Genomic DNA, 17,692 nt, shown 5'->3' on the forward strand with positions numbered 1-17,692 from the left:
GTTGAGACGTAGAGCTGCGCGCCGCGGCTTTGGAATCGAAACTGAACCTTAATAAAGACTCTTGTATATAACAAGAACTGGCGTTGGTCCTCTGTGAGCTGGGACCTTGGGCAGCTCTGACAATATGTGTATGCATGTGTGTTTAGTTGGTTGCTGTAATTGATGTATTTTAATTGCACAACCATTTACAATAATTGTAGCTTGCCTTCCTGCCCTCCGAAGAATCCAGGTGTCTGCGTAGTCCGTCCTCATCCGTTCTCAATTTTTTCCATCTCCATCCATAGGCGGGAGCAAGCCCTGGAGAAGAAGTACCCTGGGCTCTTTAAGCACCACCCTTCACGCAGCCTCCTGCATGGCAACACCATGGAAAAGCTGATCAAGAAGAGGAATGTGCCTCAGAAACTCTCTCCGCACAGCAAGAGGTGAGAAGCGGCCGGGAAAAGGCCTGCCAAGGAGAGAGCGAATGATGAAGAGTCTCTGTCGCTTTCAGTGTTGCGTGGCATGATTTTGTGGGAGTGCAGATGTAGAGTACAGTTCACAACTCAGCTCCCTAAGAATCTCAACTTCCTTCCTTTTTTTCTTTAAAACAAGCAAGCTTCTAGCCCTCATCGTTACAGAGATGCATTTGAACCCATGTAGGCAATGCCTTGTCCAATCTCAGAAGTCAGAGGAATGGCTTAATAAGCTTTGCTGTGGTTGTGGCTTCTGTTGCATAGCTCCTGGCTTCCTCCACATGTCCGTACATTATGTATAGTATTTTTAAAATGAAGAATAAATTAGGCATATTTGCTTAATTTGCATAATTTATTCAGCTTGCAGAATTCAGCTTTCCTGGGCGCAGAATCTGTCTCTTCATCTACATATCTGTACACATACATATATGGGTACACTTAATGGTGTTTAAGGTTTTCCAACGCAACCTCCTAAAATGCAGGGCCTCAAAATAAGCCCTGATGCGAAGGGCTTTTTACAATGTCAGTTGCATGCAATACACAGATCTCGAAATGTGACTGGCATCTGGTGAAGAATATAGGAACCTGAAAGTCCTTGCTTTTTGTTGTTTGCCAAAAATAAAACCAAGCTTATAGCCCTTATGATTTCCAAACAAGCAATTTATGGTCAGTATTTGGTGGAATCTCAAAACGCAAATGAAGGCAGGAAATAATTTCCAGTGACCAGGAAGCACGGCTTCAGTGCATTAAGCTCAACAAATGGAACTGGTTATTTTGCTACAACCTGATAACTATCGGCTTGGTGGGCTTTTTTTAGGGGCACCATTGTTGTGGAAATGTGAAATCTAAGAGGCCTCATCAGTATTGGCATTCCGCCGGTTCTTGAAGACACGCCTGTTTAGCAAGCATTCCCCTGATCTCCTGACTTGAACCTCCCGCTTTAATTCTTCTTATAACTGTTTTAACAATTATGCTGGTTCATGGGCTTGTTTATTATAGTTCTTAATTATTATTATTATTATTACTATTATTAATAATAATAAAATTTTATTTATACACCGCCCTACGTGGCCAGGGCCAGGCTCAGGGCGGCTAAAACCAAATATAAATTACAATAAAGCGTAATAGAAAACAACAACAACAACAAACAAACAGTTAATTAAAATACAGCTTAAAATTACAGATGTTTTGATGAAACTGTTTCACTATATATTCTAATTAGGAGTAGCTATATATTTTTATAATTGGTTTTCTATTTGTTCCTTTGTTTGCTGGCTTTTATTTGCTTGCAAATGGTCTTGGTATCTTCCCGAAAGGAAAGGTAGCATATAAAATCAGTAAAAATAATTGGAGGAATATGACATCAGTGACAGTAAAAGAGCATGAAAATCAATAAAGCAAACCAGGAACAACAAAACAAGACCCAACTGACAGTGTCGGAAACATTTTTTCACCCCAAAGGCCTGATTCCCTTCCAGGCAACTTTCTGGGGCCACATGCCATGGTTGGGCATTAGATTTATAGATCATCCCGTATAAAACAGGATAAAAACATAAAAATAAGTAAAACAAAACAGCAAAACAATAACCCACCCCTTCCCACAGACACACATTAAAAGGTTGTAGAATATTAATCAGCCCAAGGCCTGGTTGAAGAGGAATGTTTTTGCCTGGCATCTAAATACAGTGGAACCTCATTTTTTGAACATAATCCGTTCCGGGAGACCGTTGGACTTCCACAACGTTCGAAAACTGAAAGCAGAAGCCTCAAAATAATAGGGAAACTCAAACGGAAGACATGTTGCACGTTCGGCTTCCGAAAATTGTTCAAAAACCGAAGCAGTTACTTCCAGGTTTTTGGTGTCGAAAGCCGAAACATCATTCCACAAACTGGGAGCCAGCACAGAAAAGGCCTCGCCACCCTCTGGACCTCACATGGAGGAGGCACACAATAAAGGGCCTCAGATGTTGATCTCAGGGTCCAGGTCAGTTTGTATGGGGAGAGGTGGTCCTTGAGGTAAGTTTTTATGCACACAGACACACACACCATCCTCCATTCAGGCAAGGCAGCATTATCAGAGTCCAAGGGAGATGCAAAGAGGGGCCAGCATGGGGTATGGCCTGCAGAGAACCCTGAGGGTCAGACAGAGAGGGCTGGAGAATTGAACTCCCAAAGTCGAGGCTCCCCATTGCCGCTGTAAAAGGTCAAACGGAAACAACTGTGGTCCAACAGCTCCATCTGGTGTGCAGGCTGAGACCCTACCTGCCTGCGGACTGTCTTGCCAGAGTGGTGCATGCTCTAGTTATCTCCCGCTTGGACTACTGCAATGCGCTCTACGTGGGGCTACCTTTGAAGGTGACCCGGAAACTGCAGTTAATCCAGAATGCGGCAGCTAGACTGGTGACTGGGAGTGGCCGCCGAGAACACATAACACGGGTCTTGAAAGACCTACATTGGCTCCCAGTACGTTTCCGAGCATAATTCAAAGTGTTGGTGTTGCCCTTTAAAGCCCTAAACGGCCTCGGTCCTGTATACCTGAAGGAACGTCTCCACCCCATCATTCAGCCCGGACACTGATGTCCTGCACCAAGGGCCTTCTGGCGGTTCCCTCATTGCAAGAAGTGAAGTTACATGGAACCAGACAGAGGGCCTTCTCGGTAGTGGCACCCGCCCTGTGGAACGCCCTCCCTTCAGATGTGAAGGAAATAAGCAGCTATCTTCTTTTTAAAAGACATCTGAAGGCAGCCCTGTTTAGGGAAGTTTTTAATATTTAATGCTGTATTGTTTTTAACACTTGATTGGAAGCCGCCCAGAGTGGCTGGGGAAACTCAGCCAGATGTGTGGGGTATAAATAATATATTATTATTATTATTATTATTATTATTATTATTATTATTATTATTCCACAATTGTTCTCTTCCACAGGCCTGACATTCTGAAGACGGAGGTGATCATGGACCCCACCCTGCCCCAGTTCGCCATCCCCGTGTGCCAGAAAGGGCCCCCGTCCCCTGGGCGCAGCCGGCGGGCAAAGTCGCGCTACCGCAAGGTCAGCACCCGAGGCAGCTGTGGGGAGCTGGCCGATCCGGGGGGAGCCAAGCGCCTAGAGCCCTGCGCAGCCCTCAGGGGGCTCCAGCACGACCTGCTGCTACGCAAGATGTCGTCTTCCAGCCCCGACCTCATCTCCACCACCCTGGGAGCCGAAGGCCGCAAGGGGGCAGCCGGCCCCGAATCCCCGCCAGCCGAGCAGCCCTGCAGCGAGATGCCCAGCGAAGACACGGCCTCCGTCCCCTGCTCCAGCAGCCCCGAGTCACCCTCTTCGCGACAAGGTGCCGTGGGCCCCCCAGGGAAGGCCAGGCTGCAGCCGGGAGAGGAAGCCGAGCGGGAGCAGGGCAGGGGCAGCCGAGCAGCGGCCGCACCGCAATCCCAGCACCTCACGCCAGCCGCCATGTTGTATCGGGCAGCTGTCACCCGGAGTCAGGTAGGGGCGGGCACGGGGCACTCTTCCTTCCCTCCATAGGACCCAGTTCCTAGGGGCTGAGGTCTCTTCACCCGCTTCCAAAATTGGTGGGCATTTCCATTCAAATGGTGTGCATACACCACATTTTGTGATCAATTCTGCAGGGTGGGGCTTACCCCCTGCCCAATATTTTATTCGAGTCCCAGCAGTGTGGACTGTAGATAAGGATCACATGATCCAAGCAACAGGAGAATGAAATCCTAACAGAAGGGGATGCTTTCCCCCTAAAAAAAGGCTTGTTGATTCATTTCGCGCAACAGAGCTGTTTGCTCAATCCAGCCCTTCTCCATCCATATGGCCACCATAGTTGACTTTTGCACATCTTTTATCTACTTGTCTGGGAAGTCGCACATTTAAGTAGGTGCTGTGTGCATGCGATTGCCCTGCCTCACCTGGAGCTGTGGCTGTGAAGCACAGGTGCATAGCTGTCAACTTTTCCCTTTTCTTGCGAGGAATCCTATTTGGAATAAGGGAATTTCCCTTTAAAAAAGGGAACCGTTGACAGCTATGCACAGGTGAGAGGTTCAAAACACTGCCTGCCAGCCAGCTATTCAAAATCTGTTTCTGAGTGCCACGTGCATGTCTGTTTGGATCATGGCCCGAAAATCCAATAATAATAATAATAATAATTTATTTATTTATACCCCGCCCGTCTGGCTGAGTCTCCCCAGCCGCTCTGGCCGGCTCCCAGTCAAATGTTTAAAAAAGTACAGCACTAAACATTAAAAACTTCCCTAAACAGGGCTGCCTTCAGATGTCTTTTAAAGATAGGATAACTGCTTATTTCCTTCACATCTGAAGGGAGGGTGTTCCACAGGGTGGGCGCCACTACCAAGAAGGCCCTCTGTCTGGTTTCCTGTAACCTCACTTCTTGCAATGAGGGAACCGCCAGAAGGCCCTCAGCGCTGGACCTCAGTGTCTGGGCTGAACAATGGGGGTGGAGACGCTCCTTCAGGTCTACTGGGCCGAGGCCGTTTAGGGCTTTAAAGGTCAGCACCAACACTTTGAATTGTGCTCGGAAACGTACTGGGAGCCAATGCAGATCTCTCTCAGGACCGGTGTTATGTGGTCCCGGCGGCCGCTCCCAGTCACCAGTCTAGCTGCTGCAATAGCACTGAAAATGGTGGAATATGTTTTTTTAAGAATCTTGGAGGTTGGTGGGTTTTGTTTACTCCAGTCTCATTTTAGCCATGACATAGTTCCTTTTTTTTCTCTTCTTCTCGGCTCAGAAGCGCGGGGTCTCCTCGGAGGAGGAGGAAGGCGAGGTAGACAGCGAAGTTGAGCTCCCTCTCCGGCAAAGGTGAGTGTTTGCCTGGATTAGCCCAGTGTGACTGGTGGAAGATGGGGGTGGTTAGCCCTGAGTCCCCCCCACACACAATAGAATCAATCTCTGTGCAACAGTAAATCAGACATTACTATGAAGCTGATTCAGGACAGGAGAAAGAAATGTCTTCACACAACAGCCTTTGGACTCATCTGGCAGGCTCCTGTTGTTTATTTATTTTGTGTCATCAGTGCACCTCAGGGATGGGGTAACCTCTGGCCCAGGAGCCAGTCTTGGAATCATAAGGTTGTGGAGTTGGAAGGGACCCTAAGGGTCATCTAGTCCAACGCCCTGCAACGCAATAACCAATAACCAATAACGCAATAACCAATGCCAGCCAAGGCATTGAGTTTGACCCACAAGGCCATTCTTCCCCAACCCTCAGCTGAAATCATCTGTCAGTTGTGCACCGGTTGTGAGTGCCTGTTCCCTGCTGGAGATAATTGTTCTTGATAGGTGAAGCGGCCATTCAGCATCTGCTGAAAAACCTTTGATGGATGGCCTACACCTTCCTTCCTCTTTTTAAAAAAACAAATTACAATACAAATTTAAAAGCTGACTTTCCAGCTCCATATGTTCTTTCTTTTTTCCTCCCTCTGGCACTCTGATCAGTGACTGAAATACAGTGGTACCTCAATTTTCAAACGTCTCGGACATTGATAGTTTTGGCTTTCGAACGCCGAAAACTCAGTTTTCGAAAGCCGGCTTTTCGAAAGCCGAACATGCCACGCAGCTTCCGTATTGAGTTTCCCAGATGTAAATGCTTCCGGAAATTCATACTTCAGTTTTTGAACGTTTTGGAAGTCGACCAGTCTTCCAGAACAGGTTACATTCGAAAACCGAGGTACCACTGTAAATTGATTCATTTCCTCCCCTCATTGCTGTCCCAAGTACAATATCTTTTCCAATTTTCATTTCAAAATCCACTCGTCCCTTCTCTCTTCACATTGCATGAACAAGTGCAGTGGTACCTCATGTTACGTACCGTCCCCCTTACAAACGCTGCGGGTTACGTGGTCCGCTAACCCGTAAGTAGATGCCCCTTGTTGCGAACTTCGCCCCAGGTTGTGAGTAGAAGTTGCGCTCCGGCAGTGTGACAGAAGCGGGAGGCGCCATTAGCGAAAGCGCACCTCATGTTACGAGCGGTTTCCTGTTACGAACAGACCTCCGGAACGGATTAAGTACATAACACGAGGTACCACTGTACCAATTTCTGCTCTGACTTTTATACACGATTATAACCTTTCCTCAAAAAAGTTGAATAGAGGAAATCCTCCTTTACCTATGTATAATACTCAAGAGTCCGTTTTAAAATCGGATGACCTGCATCTTCCAAGGCAGTCCGTTCAATGGGCAAACCGCTTAGACAACCAGGAAACCATTCCCTGGGTGTAGCCATCCCATAGCTCGGAGATGTAGCCAACATGGTACCCTCCACATTTTGTGGGACTCCGGCTCCCATCTCTAACCATGGGCCACGGTCAGTGCCGGATTTACGTATAAGCTAAACAAGCTATAACTTAGGGCCCCACTCTCTTGGGGGCCCCAAAAATTTTTAACAGAAAAAAACCTGGATGTCCATTTCCAAAATATAAGATTAAAAAAACCCAAAAACCTGCAATGTTGTTTTGTGTTGTGTAGGCTCCTATTTGTTATGTGCAAATGGCTTGAGATACCTATTGGGTCCATAAATTATCAGACAGTGGGCGCTCGGGTTGCGAACGTGATCCGTGCGGGAGGCACGTTCGCAACCCGCAGCGTCCACAACCTGCAGCGCCGCGTCTGTGCATGTGCGGGTCGCGATTCGGCACTTCTGCGCATGCACAAAGCGCGATTTAGTGCTTTGTGCAAGCACCGAAACCCAGAAACAACCCGTTCCGGTACTTCCAGGTTCCAGTCTATAACCCGAGGTATGACTGTGTAGCATATATTCAACACAAAAAACAGTGACAATTTGTAGTTGACAAAGGACGGCTGGACATATAAATTCACTAATCTCCTGCCAACCTAGCAGTTCAAAAGCACGTCAAAGTGCAAGTAGATAAATAGGTACCACTCCGGCGGGAAGGTAAACAGCGTTTCCATGCGCTGCTCTGGTTCGCCAGAAGCGGCTTAGTCATGCTGGCCACATGACCCGGAAGCTGTATGCCGGCTCCCTCAGCCAATAAAGCAAGATTAGTGCCGCAACCCCAGAGTCGGCCACAACTGGACCTAATGGTCAGGGGTCCCTTTACCTTTACCTTCAGTAGATCAGGACCTTATCAAACCTAAATCTGGCCCTGGCCACAGTGGGTGAGTTGGAGGCCAGTGAGGTTGAGTAGCCTGGCACTCCCATTGCCACACATCAGATGGGTCCAGGTTGCCAGAGGGCTTCATATTTTCTCTCTCCTGACCCAGGTGGCCTCAGGCGATGAGCAAGCGGCAGTCGCTCTCCACTTTCAGCTCCGAGAACTTCTCCGATGGGGATGGCGAGGAGGGCACTGCCAGCGAGGGCACCACAGCATCCCACAGCGGTGGCACGCCAGATGTGGCCAGCACCAACACAGACGAACGCCTGGATGCCGAGCGCTCGGACGACGACATCCTGGGGCACTCGGACGGGCTGTCCGAAAAGGAGGCGGCCATCCAGCTTGTCAAACGCCAGCTCAGTGCCGAACAGAACCCTGGAGAGGTGGGTGCAGTGCGAGAATGGCGGGGTGCTGGCATCCATTTCAGCTGCCGGGACTTTGTTTTGCCTGTGGGTTTCCCCCTGGTGGTGAACCTGGGCGATGCAGGAGCTTTGAGAAGGCTGCGAGGTCACTTTTACTGGTGCAGGAAAGCCCAAAATGTAGGTCATCTGCAGCCCAAGAGGCCATTGCCTGTTCCTGCACCTACTGGTTTTGGTGGCTTCTGGTCTGTTGTTAATGTGCACAAGACTGCACCATCAGCAAACGTGGAAGCGGACAGAATTCAGCCTCGTGAGTGGATTGGCTCACTATTTTATTTTTACATTATTAAATTTCAAGCTGCATAGGAGGGCCACCTTTTGGGGGGAAATTCCCAAACCAAAAAGAGAACTGAGATTGCCAGGGTTCAACCCCTCTCCCTGACAAACCCTTTGCCCTTCCCTGGGCCTAGCAGAAGGAACCTAAATGTGGATCACATGCAAGATTAGCTTTTTCATTTTTCTGGGTGTGGAATATTTGCTTTAAAGGATCCTGCTGCCCTCTCGAGGTTAAAGGTAAAGGTAAAGGGACCCCTGGCCATTAGGTCCAGTCGTGGCCGACTCTGGGGTTGCGGCTCTCATCTCGCTTTACTGGCCGAGGGAGCCGGCGTACAGCTTCCGGGTCATGTGGCTAGCATGACTAAGCCGCTTCTGGCGAACCAGAGCAGCTCACGGAAATGCCGTTTACCTTCCCACCAGAGTGGTACCTATTTATCTACTTGCACTTTGACATGCTTTCGAACTGCTAGGTGGGCAGGAGCAGGGACTGAGCAACGGGCGATCACCCCGTCGCGGGGATTCGAACCACCGACCTTCTGATCGGCAAGTCCTAGGCTCTGTGGTTTAACCCACAGCGCCACCCGCGTCGAGGTTGCTGGGCTGCAAATCACGTCAGCCCTGGGCTCACTAGGGACAGTGGGAGCCACGGTCCAGTCGCATCTGGAAGGTCCCAGGTCCCCCATCCCAGCTTTAATGATGAGTATGCACTGGTATAATGGAAGTGGGCAGAAAAAGGTTTCCTCCTTCTCTCACAGCAACGTTTGAACATCCGGTGAAGCTGAATGACGGGAGATTCAGGACAGACAAAAACTTCTTCATGCAGGGCATAGTTAAGCTGTGGAACTCATGTCCACAAGGGGCACCGATGGCCATTTTGAAAGAGGATTAAATACATTCAAGGAGGATAAGTCTATCAGTGGCTACTAGTCATGACCGCTATGCTCTGTCTCTACCATCAGGAGGCGGTATGCTTCTAAATACCAGATTGAGGGTAGTGTTGTTGCAATGATGTCCTGCTTGCGTTCTTTCCTCAGACATCTGGTTGGCCACTGTAAGAACAGGATGCTGGATGAGGGACAGGCCTGATCCAGCAGAGCATTGGTTAAAGCTTCTTCCTTGCAGCCCAGTTCAGGGCCACAGGTGGCCTCATGCTGGGTGTTCATCACTATGCAGATGATACCCAGCTCTACCTCTCTTTTAAATCAGAACCAGTGAAGGCATTGAAGGTCCTGTGTCAGTATCTGGAGGCGGTTGGAGGATGGATGGCAGCTAACAAATTAAGGTTGAATCCTGACAAGGCAGAAGTACTGTTTTGGGGAAAGAGGGGGCGGGCGGGTGTGGAGGACTCCCTGGTCCTGAATGGGGTAACTGTGCCCCTGAAGGACCAGGTGTGCAGACCGGGAGTCATTTTGGACTCACAGCTGTCCATGGAGGTGCAGGTTAATTCTGTGTCCAGGGCAGCTGTCTACCAGCTCCATCTGGTATGCAGGCTGATACCCTACCTGCCCGCAGACTGTCTCTCCAGAGTGGTGCATGCTCTAGTTATCTTCCACTTGGACTGCAATGTGTTCTACATGGGGCTACCTTTGAAAGTGACTTGGAAACTACAATTAATCCAGAATGCGGCAGATGGACTGGTGATTGGGAGTGGTCGCCATATAACACCGGTCTTGAAAGACCTACATTTCTGAGCAGAATTCAAAGTGTTGTTGCTGACCTTTAAAGCCCTAAACGGCCTCGGTCCTGTATACCTGAAGGAGCGTCTCCACCCCCATCATTCAGCCCGGACACTGAGGTCCAGCGCCGAGGGCCTTCTGGCGGTTCCCTCATTGCGAGAAGTGAGGTTACAGGGAACCAGACAGAGGGCCTTCTCAGTAGTGGCACCCGCCCTGTGGAACGCCCTCCCTTCAGATGCCAAGGAAATAAACAACTACAATGGTACCTCTGGTTACAAACTTAATTCGTTCCGGAGGCCATTCTTAAGCTGAACCCGTTCTTATCCTGAGGCACACTTTTGCTAATGGGGCCTCTCACAGCTCACGATTTCCATTCGCATCCTGGGCAAAGTTTGCAACCAGGAGCAGCTACCTCCGCGATAGCAGAGATCGTAACCTGAAGCGTTCATAACCAGAAGCATTTGTAACCAGAGGTACCACTGTATCTGACTTTTAGAAGACCTCTGAAGGCAGCCCTGTATAGGGGAGTTTTTCATGTTTGATGTTTTATCGTGTTTTTAGTATTTTGTTGGGAGCCACCCAGAGGGACTGGGGAAACCCAGCCAGGTGGGCTGGGTATAAATAATAAATTCTTATTATTATTATATTATTGGGTATTATTTCTCCACATGCCCCGATTTCCTCACACTCTCCCTCTCCTTCCAGGACGCTGCTGCCTACGAGGATTCGGACTGCGACATTGCCGAACTGGACCATTCAGGCAGTGGGGAGATGCAGAGACTTCAGGACATGCCCAGTTTGTGATTGCACCCGTTTGGCTTTTCCTTCCCCGGGTTGTACAGACCCCTGGCCCTTCCCTGCACCACGACCACCTCCCCAGATATTTATATAAATAATCTATAAAAGCTCTATATAAATCTATATATCTCATAATCTCTGGAAGGAGAGCCAGTGCGCCTCATCCCTGCCTTCTTCTGGACTGGTTGTGGGGTCGAAGGCCCCTTCCCCTGCCACCGGGGCTTGCAGTTTTCAGCTGGGGCAGCTGGAGACGTGGAACAAACGGACACGCAAACCCTGCAGCCGTCGGCCCCACAACTAAGCAGGAGAGGCCTTCGATACACACAGAAAAGCAGAGTCAATCCCTTCTGTTCTGCTGCCTCATGAGTCCTGGACATTGTGGGCCCCGGCTGAGGACCAACGAGCTCTAACCAGGCCCAGGGAGTAAGCGATGGGCCCGTGGGCAGAGAGAGAAGACCCGGGCTGGGGAATGGTGCGTTCTTCTACCAAAGGAAGCGGCAAGGAGCTCTCGGCGCACTGGCAAGGCTCAAACATCTTAGCTGGACCAGGCACATTCCAGGTGCCAGACTGTTTCTGATCTGGACTCAATGCATGTTTGGGCCACAGTCAGCACGGAAACCTCCCCCTACCCAGAGCTTGGGAATAAGTTGTTTTCCTTCCTCTTGCCCCCAATATAGCCCTCCCCGAAAGTAACAACCAAAGCCTGAGCGCAACAAGCCCTCTTCTCTTCCAACAGTCCTTCCTTCCTTCCTTCCTCCCTCCCTCCCTCCCATACTGTATATATGTGTGTACACACACACACACACACACACACACACACGAACACACACACACACACACACACACTTGATGTGGCCCATTCCAATGGTGGAATGGGGGGAAAAACCTGCTCCATTTCTCCCCTGCTGGCACCAACATGCACTGCACTTTTCAAGTAATTTATTTATTTTTTAATTTATAACGAGAAATGTTTACATTTGCACTTAACACGTGTCTCTGTCAGATGGGTCTGTGTAACGGGGGGGGGAGCGGGGAGGTAAGCGAGAGATAGAGAGATCGTGTGCACGGACGGACAAGGCAGGAATTGGGATTTCTGATCCCAACGCTCGATTCTGGCGAAAGCCTTTTAACGCTTAAAAAGGGGGGAAGGGGAGTCTGTTGAGCGAGGAAGAATCCCCTTTCCTCTTGGTTTCTCAGGTGAAGGTCCTGGTTTGGAGAAATGTGTCCCTCTCCTTTCACGTTTGTCGTTTATTTGTGTTTGGTTAAAAACACCAAGGGTGTGAGAGCTTAGCGCAGGGGTGGACGCGAAAGGGTTTTTAAAAAAAGGAGAGAAAGGGGAAAACCCCGCTCCTGGTGCAAAAAGATGAACTAAGGCAGGGTTTCTCAGCCACAGATTTTGGGACCAGCACATTCCCCCGCCCACCCTCTGCCATTTTGACAAAGCAGCCTGGGTGGCGGAGGTGGAGGACAACTAAGCCGAGACTACTGGGAAAGAGACGAGTTCCTGAAACAAAGCTGAACTGGCTAAAAAATGTCTTCCTCTGCTCACTAGCACTATGAGCTGTGGCTTTTGTGACACCCCCTGCCCAGCTTATTTGCATATGGGGGGGTCCCCCCCTCCAGTGCACATTCTGCCTCCTGCCGGATCCTTGCTCAGTCCTTACCAGAACAGCAGCGAAACAGATAACAGTGCACCTGAATGCTTGCAAAATACACCTGGCTTGATTTGTGACATGTTAACAGAGGGTGTCCCTGCTGGGCCATCTGATTTCCTTCTATTGGGAGGGGCTGGCTGTGGGTTGTTCTCTCCCATCGTCAAAAGCCCTCTCCCCTTACACACCTGTTTGCCTTCCCGAGCTGCAGAATGGAAACCAAGTCCGGCATTTTAACCGCAATGCATGCTCCGGCTCGAAAGACCTGCCCGTTTTGACAGCAGCATTGCCCTGGTGCTAATTCCCTTTCTGCCCACAAGGGGGCAGGGGTTTCCTGCCCTTCCTTGCCTGGTTTTATTGCCGCAGCTGCTTTTTTTTCCCTATTTAAGGGGGAATGCAGCAGCTTTTGGTGGGGAGAATTCAGTGCAACCAGGAGTAGGCTTTGCATGATGCTGCACAAGCCTAACGCTGCAGCCTGTGGCAAAACAGCAGCCTGAGGACGCTAGAGCCAGATTTGAGAGGTGCTGCCACTGATGGTGCTAAATCAGATGGACTAGGGACGTGAGATGTCGTAAGGCAGCATATAGCCTCCAGAAGCGCCTGCCGTATACCTGCTGCTCCACCTTCTGTGGTGCTAAGAGTGGCATGCTGGGAAATTTCTTTCCACTGCCCACTAATCCAAGGCCCCCATGCGCCATTGCTACAGGGATCTGATCGGCTACAGTGCAAACAAAGGCAGCCCATTCTTCAGCTAGGCTCATGTGGGCAGTCTCCTTCAGCTCTAATTCAGCAGGTTAATTCTGTGTCCAGGGCAGCTGTCTACCAGCTCCACCTGGTACGCAGGCTAAGACCCTACCTGCCCGCAGACTGTCTCGCCAGAGTGGTGCATGCTCTAGTTATCTCCCGCTTGGACTACTGCAATGCGCTCTACGTGGGGCTACCTTTGAAGGTGACCCGGAAACTACAATTAATCCAGAATGCGGCAGCTAAACTGGTGACTGGGAGTGGCCGCTGGGACCACATAACACCGGTTCTGAGAGATCTGCATTGGCTCCCAGTACGTTTCCGAGCACAATTCAAAGTGCTGGTGGTGACCTTTAAAGCCCTAAACGGCCTCGGTCCTGTATACCTGAAGGAGCGTCTCCACCCCATCGTTCAGCACCGAGGGCCTTCTGGCAGTTCCCTCATTGCAAGAAGTGAGGCTACAGGGAACCAGGCAGAGTGCCTTCTTGGTAGTGGCGCCCACCCTATGGAACGCCCTCCCTTCAGATGTGAAGGAAATAAGCAGTTATCTTCTCTAAAGACATCTGAAGGCAGCCCTGTTTAGGGAAGTTTTTAATATTTAATGCTGTACTGTTTTTAACACTCAATTGGGAGCCGGTCCAGAGTGGTTGGGGAAACTCAGCCAGATGGGCGGGGTATAAATAATAAATTATTATTATTATTATTATTATTATTATTATTATTATTATTATTATTATTATTTAAAATAGACTGGCAGAAGAGATGTATTACTATATTGTTCTTTGCACAGCTGTACCTCCTCTGTTGGCTAAACAGAATCTGGCACTTAAACCCAATTTCCATTGAAGAGAATTTTTTAGCCCACAGGGATGCATAGAACTGCAAAGAGCAATAAAAATTTGAAGTCAGTGGGCACTGGCAGCTACGAGTAGCAAGCACTCTACGCCCCCACCTACATGTTTGAATCTTCTGTGCATTTGCTGCACAGCAGCCTCACACATGAGGACTAGCAACATGATTTTTCAATAAAAAAGGAAACTTTAAGGTTCTCCCAATTTTGCACCACCTTTCTGCTTCCAAAAGGCTCCAGTTATCGTTACAGCTATTGCTTTTCCCACAGGGCAAAGAAAGGATTTCCAGATGCTTGAATATTTGTTGCTTTGTTTAAATAGGTTTTTAAAAGGGAGGAGGGAACCTCCCCACGAAAAATTGGTCAATCCCTTTAAAACCTGCAGCCCCTGTGATAATGCAACCATACTGTTTCCATTGGGGTCTCTTGAGGCCACAGGGCAGCGCCCACGTGCCCCCCTGGTAGATGGTGTGAGCAGGGAACGTAAGCAGCACTGCCTAGCAGATAAAGACAAACCATTGCACAACCTCCCTGAGATGTCAGAGCCCCTTTCTTCCATCACCTCGAGGCCCCAGGTCTTCCAGCCAAGAGCTCAGTTATAGGACATCTGAACAGATGGGCTAAAGGGATGGTGCCAAAAAGTCCATTAACTCCAACAGCAGGTAGTAAGAGTATGAAATCTGCCAGCTCTGCAGTTAGGTACACAGGACATTGCAAGCCAATCTCTAGCTGGCAGCAGTGTTCAATGCTGTAGAGTTACTCCAACCAAAGGCCAGAGCGGGAGACAGACTGCCCCCTACATACTTCCCCAGCAGTAAGGACAGCCAGAAGCCCTCCCTGTCACAGTCTTTCAAGCAAGGCGTGAGATTTTGCGGGGGGGGGGGGGGCGGATCTGAACTAGCATCTGCTAAAGGTGCAATGGAAAATCTCACAAAGATTTAAAAGAACACAGCCAGTTCACACTAATCTTGTTTAAATATACTGCTTGGCCCATCCTGAAGACTTACGATGGCAAAGTAATCTTAAATGTAAAATGTCTCATTAAAACTCCATGAAAAACCAGCAATTCTGAAAATTCACGTGTATCATAGCTTCTTGACCCTCTTAGTCCAAATAGACTAAATTATGGCAGGTTAGGGCGTGTTTAAATTTTCCCTGAATTGGAAGGGTTTGATCCTTTCAAAGGCAGAGCCCAGATAGTCATTTCAGTTCCCTTCACAAGATCTTAACAGTGGTTTCCCATGTATGCTCAAGCCTTGGTTTGGCAAATCTGCTTGGACTTCACTTTCTAGCTTGCCCCTCCAGATATGGAGCTCTGATTGTTAAGAGCATGTCCTTGGCAGCTCTGCAAGATAAGAAATGTTATTTTGAAATGTTAGGGGTGGGAAGGAAGGCAAGAAAACTTCTCTAGATTTAAAGACACACCCTTTTTTAATATATTCAAGATTAAATTGCAACAAAGGCAGGTTATTTTAAAGGTATTTGTTTTGTTACATAAAAAAAAAACTTTGCAAATTTGTAATGCATGTGTTTATATGATTTCCTACATGCGTTCACTGAACACATCAGAGGGTAATGGGAACATGCCCTCCCATGTGAACACATCCACTGGCCAGGCACCCCACTAGAAACACTTTTGGCATTAGGGATGAAGGACCATACAGCTGTGCATATTAGGGCTGCTCTGACCAATCAGGAATCCTGACCAGTTGGGGTTCCTGATTGGGTAGAGGAGCCATACAGTGGTGCCCCGCAAGACGAATGCCTCGCAAGACAGAAAACCTGCTAGATGAAAGGGTTTTCCGTTTTGGAGGTGCTTCGCAAAACGAATTTCCTATGGGCTTGCTTCGCAAGACGAAAAGTTGATCCGCTAAGCCGCTTATCAGCTGATCCGCTAAGCCTCTTATCAGCTGATCCGCTAAGCCGCTTATCAGCTGATCCGCTAAGCCGCTTATCAGCTGATCCGCTAAGCCGCTTATCAGCTGATCCGCTAAGCCGCTTATCAGCTGATCCGCTAAGCCGCTTATCAGCTGATCCGCTAAGCCCGCTAATGGGCTTGCTTCGCAAGACGAAGAGACTCGCGGAACGGATTCTTTTCGTCTTGCGAGACACCACTGTACATGCATTAGGCTCCATCTCACACAGCAAATGAGCATCTGTTTCAAGATCATGGTTTCAACATATCAGGTGTTCTCCGGGTAGGTGGGAGAAATATCCCAGGAACATCTGGCTGGCCCCTTTTGAAGACAAGACTTCTAGACCCGATAGGCCTTTGATCTGATGCAGCTGCACATGATTCTGAACTCCCAACTTTTGGCACAAAAGTAAGAGAAAGTGTTTCCAAAGGCAGTCCTAGAACACGCAGTGCCAGGTTTTGCAGGATTCTAAGGCCTTTTAGCTGTTTCATTCTGACCATCTGTAATGTTGCTAGTCTTTCAAAGTGGCATTTATTTTATTTTTTTGAGCAGATACGCACTGGACGCCTAACCACCAGAGGCTACACTTAACAAAACACCTTACTGTGCTCTGTGGGTCTTGCGAGCCATGTTGGAAACAGATTAAAAATGTACTGAGAACCAGCCTCCTCAAATGGAGACGTAACAGCTTGCAGTTGCCCCAGAACAGATTAGTAGAGAGCCATACTTCAGTAACAGGGCAGATGCTTCCCATGTATGAGGTCACAAGTTCAGACCACTGGCACCTCCAGTTAAAAGATCTTCAGGTAGCACAGCAGGGAGAGATTGCTGTCTCGCATCTTGGGAGAGCGGCTGCCTGAGGAGACAATTCTGGACCAAAAGCCTGGCAGTAGAAATGTAGTTTTTTAATAAATGCACAGGGCACCCCATTGGCAACCGGAATCATCAGGCAACACAAACTGCATTCAGCCAGACGGAATGAAGAAAGTATTCCTTTGCAACACCCTCACTTATTGAGAACCAGTCTCCATGGAAATAGTACAAGCCATTTTACATTAGCTCAAGGTGGAGAAGCTCCCCTGTCAATACTGAACTTTCAACTGCTAGGGTTGACTTGTGCCTAATCCTTTCCCAAGGGTCTCTGCTCAGGCTCTTCCTGGCTGCATTAATTCCTTCGCACCCCTAGCCAGGCTCTCACAGGATCTTGGTCCCTAGAAAAGGCTGCGCTGCACAGCGACCATGACATCCGAACCATTCCGACCACTCCCAGCCCAGTTTGTCATTCTTCCTGTGGAAGGAAAGTTCTCAGTCCCTTAGGTGAAGCCATACTTCCTACCACGTTGGATCTGTGCATCCTCCTCACTTGTTTTAACATCCACCCTTGTAAGATAGATCATGTCTGTATGGTAATAACATTGCTAGATGAGTAATGGCACTGCAGATTTCAATTAAAGACCATTTTGTATTCAGCGTTTGCATGTTCTCAATGTAGCCCTGTGCTTTCCTCAAGGGTTCCAAACACAAAATTGCAGGTGCTAAGTGGGGAGGGGAGGAGAAAGAGGAGGGGTAGGTACCAGTGAGGAAGGCATTCCATTCAGCTGATGTCCTCTCTGCTGAATATCGCCAAGGCTCCCAATTCTTAGCACTTCACCTTTAAGTACTTGTTCTGAAGCCCCATGGCTATAAATATATACTTGAAACTGCAAGGATAACTGGCTGCTAAAACCTCAGAAGCCAGAGGAGCGGCAGAATTAAGATTGCTAATAGTTGCAATCAG

The 17,692-nt window shown here is 48.8% G+C and overlaps 1 protein-coding gene across 1 annotated transcript in view; it reads left to right on the forward strand.

The window, feature by feature from the left end:
- The window catches only part of MAP3K12 (mitogen-activated protein kinase kinase kinase 12), a 112,023-nt gene extending 98,479 nt beyond the window's left edge, over positions 1-13,544 (forward strand). Inside the window, exons 10-14 of the mRNA XM_081898545.1 lie at positions 285-422; positions 3,378-3,933; positions 5,202-5,272; positions 7,694-7,967; positions 10,661-13,544. Of these exons, the coding sequence (XP_081754671.1) occupies positions 285-422; positions 3,378-3,933; positions 5,202-5,272; positions 7,694-7,967; positions 10,661-10,759 (1,138 nt within the window). The 3' untranslated portion in view covers positions 10,760-13,544. The remainder of the gene's footprint in view (positions 1-284; positions 423-3,377; positions 3,934-5,201; positions 5,273-7,693; positions 7,968-10,660) is intronic.
- The last annotated feature ends 4,148 nt before the right edge of the window (positions 13,545-17,692 follow it).

This window comes from Podarcis melisellensis, assembly GCF_964234715.1.
Source record: "Podarcis melisellensis genome assembly, chromosome: 2".
In the NCBI taxonomy this organism is placed as follows: Eukaryota; Metazoa; Chordata; class Lepidosauria; order Squamata; family Lacertidae; genus Podarcis; species Podarcis melisellensis.